This window comes from Chiloscyllium plagiosum, chromosome 41, assembly GCF_004010195.1.
Source record: "Chiloscyllium plagiosum isolate BGI_BamShark_2017 chromosome 41, ASM401019v2, whole genome shotgun sequence".
NCBI lineage: Eukaryota > Metazoa > Chordata > Chondrichthyes > Orectolobiformes > Hemiscylliidae > Chiloscyllium > Chiloscyllium plagiosum.
Window position 1 is genome coordinate 7141456 of NC_057750.1, and position 4465 is coordinate 7145920.

The following is a 4465-nucleotide window of genomic DNA, read 5'->3' on the forward strand; positions in this document are numbered from 1 at the left end:
AGATTGGGGGGGGTGGGAGAGAGGGGGGGGGGGGGGAAAGAGAGGGGTTTGTGATTAGAGTTAGCTGTACAGCATGGAAACAGACCCTTCAGTCCAACCCATCAATGCTGACCAGACATCCTCAATTAATCTAGTCCCATTTGCCAGCGTTCGGTCCATTGCTTCCAAACCCCTCCAGATGCCTTTTACTGAAATATATAAAACTTCTGAGGGGCATAGGTTGAACACACACAGGCAGATCTCCAGTGAGGGGTGCAGGGGACATAGATTTAAAGGTAAGGGGCAGAAGGTTTAAAAACAGAATGAGGGGAAATTATTCCTTCTGGGAATCTGGAACTCATTGCCGATAAAGAGAACTGAGAGCAGGAGTAGGCCCTCTGGCTCCTCGAGCCTGCTCCCCCATTCAAGATAACGGCTGATCTTTATCATGGACTCAGCTGCACTTACCCGCCCTCTCACTGTAAGCGTGGATTCCTTCGTTATTCATTCATAAGGAATCTCACCTTTAAAGAGATTTACTGACGTAGCGTCAACTCCTTCACTGGGCAGGGTATTCCCTACAGTTACAACCTTCTGGGTTAAGTTCCTCCTCAATTCAGTCCCAAATCTGCTCCCCCCTAACCTTGACGCTTTGCCCTCTTGTCCTAGTTTCACCTGCCAGTGGAAACATCGTCAGCTTTCATCACTTCATAACTTAATGTTTTTGTAAGATCCCTCGCATTGTTTTAAATTCCAGTGAATATAATCCCAGTCTACTCAGACTCTCCTCACAAGCCAACCCCCTCAACTCCAGAACCAGCCTAGTGAACCTCCTCTGCACCCCTTCCAGTGCCAGTACATCCTCTCTCAAATAAGGAGCAGCACAGTGGCTATCACTGCTGCCTCACAGCACCAGGGACCCAGGTTCAATTCCTGCCTTAGGCGACTGTGGAGTTTGCACATTCTCCCAGTGTCTGCGTGGGTTTCCTCCCACAATCGAAAGATGTGCAAGTTAGGTGAATTGGCCATGTTAAATTGCCCATAGTGTTATGTGCATTAGTCAGGGGTAAATATTGGGGAATGGGTCTGAGTGGGTTACTCTTCAGAGGGTTGGTGTGAACTTGTTGGGCCAAAGGGTCTGTTTCCATACTGTAGAGAATCTAGTCTCAAAAAAAAGACTAAAACTGCACACAGTACTCCAGGTGTGGCTTCACCAGCTCCCTGTACAGCTGCACTATAACCTCCCTGTTTTTAAACTCAATCCCTCTAACAATGAAGGACAAAATTCCATTTGCCTTCTTAATTACCCGTTGTACCTGCAGACTACCCTTCTGTGATTCTTGCACAAGGACACCCAAATCCCTCTGCACTGCAGGGTGCTGCAATTTCTTACCATTCAAGTAATATAGGCAAAAACCCTCACAACATTTAAGTAGTTAGACGTGCCCTTGCAATCCCAAGGCTATGGGCCAAAGAAAAATGGGATTGGAATAGTTTGGCTGCTTTCAATTCTGGACTCCCTGCTCTAGGAGAGAGGTTGTAAACCTTGAAAGAATTCAGAAAAGATTTAAGGATGTGGCCGGGGTTGGAGGGTTTGAGCTACAGAGAGAGACTGAATAGACTGGAGCTGTTTTCCCTGGAGAATCAAAGGCTGAGGGGTGACCTTATAGAGGCTTATAAAATCATGAGGGACATAGATAAGGTGAATAAAGGTGGAGGAAATGAGGACTGCAGATGCTGGAGATCAGACCGGAGAGTGGGCTGCTGGAAAAGCACAACAGGTCGGGCAGCATCCGGATTTTCATGCGCCTCAAACGCTGCCCGGCCTGCTGTGCTTTTCCAGCACCTCACTCTCTGCTCTAAATAGACACTGTCTTTTCCCTGGGATGGGGAATTCAAAACTAGAGGGCGTAGGTTTAAGGGTGTGAGGAGAGATTTAAAAGGGCAACTTTTTCCACACAGAGGGTGGTGTGTGCATGGAACGAGCTGCCAGAGGAAGTGGAGGAGGCTGGTACAATTGCAACATTTAAAAGGCATCTGGATGGGTATATGAATAGGAAGGGTTTGGAGGGATGTGGGCCAAATGTTGACAAAAGCATTTAGATTAATTTAGGATATCTGGTCAGTGTGGACAAATTATACTGGAGGGTCTGTGTGAATACTATATGGGTATTTTTGATTGGCACAATTTGGACTAAATGGCCTTTTTCTGTGCTTTGCACCTCTGACACTAAAGTTTTAAGGAGCATTTTAAAAAAAAGGGAGGGACGAGAAAAGTTCAGGGAGGGAATTCCCCAGAACTCAGGGCCCAGGAAGCAGAAGGAAAATTTGAGATCACACAAGAGGCGTAATTGAAAGATTGGAGAGATCAGAGAGTCAGGAGGACAATGGACTGGGGAGAATGAGAACCTGCAAGTCATTAGAGCAGGGGTCAGCATTGGTCAGACAGCAAGCTGGGGAGCTGGGTAGATTAAAGCTGACAGCGTGTAGGAGGGGTGCAGGGGAGATAGGAAGGTTCAAACTTAGATGATTCTTTTCCCCTGATGAGAGATGGGGAAAGACAAAAAAAAGGGGGGAGGGGGTGAACTGTGCATTTATAGCATCAGAGTCAGGGTTGTACAGAACAGAAACTGACCCTCTGGCCCAGCCCATCCAAACTAGCCAGGTTTCTCAAAGTGAATGACTCCCATATCCCATCAAACCTTACCTATCCATGTACCTGACCAAATCTCTTTGGCCAAGTGGAGAGGTAGGGCAGAGGGTGGAGAGAGTATAAAACAAAATAAAGCAACTGATAATTGGACTCAGATGTACAGCACGGAAACAGACCCTTCAGTCCCACTCGTCCATGCTGACCAGATATCCTAAATTAATCTAGTTCCATTTGCCAGCACCCGGCCCATATCCCTCCAAACCCTTCCTATTCATATACCCATCCAGATGGCCTTTAGATGTTGCAGTTGTACCAGCCTCCACCACTTCCTCTGGCAGCTCATTCCATACACACACTACCCTCTGCGTGAAAAGTGGCCCCTTAAGTCTCTTTTATATCTTTCCCCTCTCACCATAAACCTACACCCTCTCCCCTACTCCAGGGAAAAGACCTTTTATATTTACCCTATCCATGCCCCTCATGATATTATAAACCTCTATAAAAAGGTCACCCTCAGCCCCCAATGCTCCAGGGAAAACAGCCCCAGCCCATTCAGCCTCTCCCTGTAGCTCAAACCCTCCAACCCCAGCAACACCCCTGGTCTCCTTGGTTTGTAATGAATGGCTACATCATCAAGGAAATTCCTCTAGGTGGGTTTTTGCACAGGGGAATGAGAGATATCTGATTTACTAAGAGGGGGGAAGCAAATCACTTATTTTGGAAAATTAAAAATAGCCAGTTTATCTGAAGTTTCCTGAACTCAAATGACTCCATAAGCATTCCACCATCCCCTCCAATAGATGGGGGTCCAATGCCTCACCCATGTCAGGGTAACCTCAAAAATTTTTCTAACCACCCATCCTCACTGCAGAGATTTAAACATCCCAGGGAGGTCTTTATGTAAATTTACAAACTCCTTCCTCAAGCCAGCAGTCCATAGTGGACCTGGTACGTGCAGGAATTCAGTTGCCCCACTCCTATAGGGGAGCCCCAACCACAAACCAAACCAATCCAAGCAAACTTAGATTTTAAAAGAACAGTATTGTTTTTTTACTCTTTACAATCCCTGCAAACTTCAGGCCGAACTTCCTTGGAAGAGGTAACTGACTACAAGATTCACAGCAGGTGTCGCTGACCGAGAGTCCTTTTCCAAATAGTTTGATTAATACAGGACTGGAATTGGGGGTTAGCTCGGAAAGGGCTTGTTTTTTCCCTCCGTTTTTGAAAAATAAATTAAACGCGGCAACATTGAAGCGAACACTTCCCCCCAAAAAATGTTTCAGCGAAGTTAAATAAGTTTGCAAAAAGTTTTGCTCGAGTTGCTTGAATTTACCTAGAATCTGCTTCCTCCTGTCAGAATGAGGCTGCTCTGTATAAACCCATTCAAAGTCGCCACTTGGAGCCATCTCCTAGATCCTTTCCTCTCCTGAACGATTCCAAAATCCTACCACATCTGCAGGCTTCCTCCTTCACCTGGGTAAGAGAGAGAAACGCCCTAGATACCTGACTCCTACCCTAAAACTTCATTGGAGTGATTCACAGCTCCGCCCCATCTTTACAAATCTCAAAGCAACTTGCTGTGCGGGAATGAGCTAATCTCCTACCCCGGGAGTCTCCAGTAACTCATCGTTTACCATTGCAGGATGGGGCCTTATTGAATTCTATGAACTCCTCACGACTATAAAGGGAGACTCTGGAACAGACGAGACACTTCTGGCACAGTGGTAGTGTCCTTATCTCTGAACTCAGAGGTCCAGGGTCAATTCCTACCTACCCTAGCAGCAGGGGTGTGTGGTCCATACTTAGGGTGGCATGGTGGCTCAGTGGTTAGAA

General features: G+C 46.6%; 1 protein-coding gene across 1 annotated transcript in view; it reads right to left on the reverse strand.

Annotated features, from left to right (window-relative positions):
• The window catches only part of LOC122542802 (sphingolipid delta(4)-desaturase/C4-monooxygenase DES2-like), a 19609-nt gene extending 15443 nt beyond the window's left edge, over positions 1–4166 (reverse strand). The window contains exon 1 of the mRNA XM_043680854.1: positions 3966–4166. Coding sequence (XP_043536789.1) covers positions 3966–4038 — 73 coding nt within the window. The 5' untranslated portion in view covers positions 4039–4166. The remainder of the gene's footprint in view (positions 1–3965) is intronic.
• Between the last annotated feature and the right edge of the window lie 299 nt (positions 4167–4465).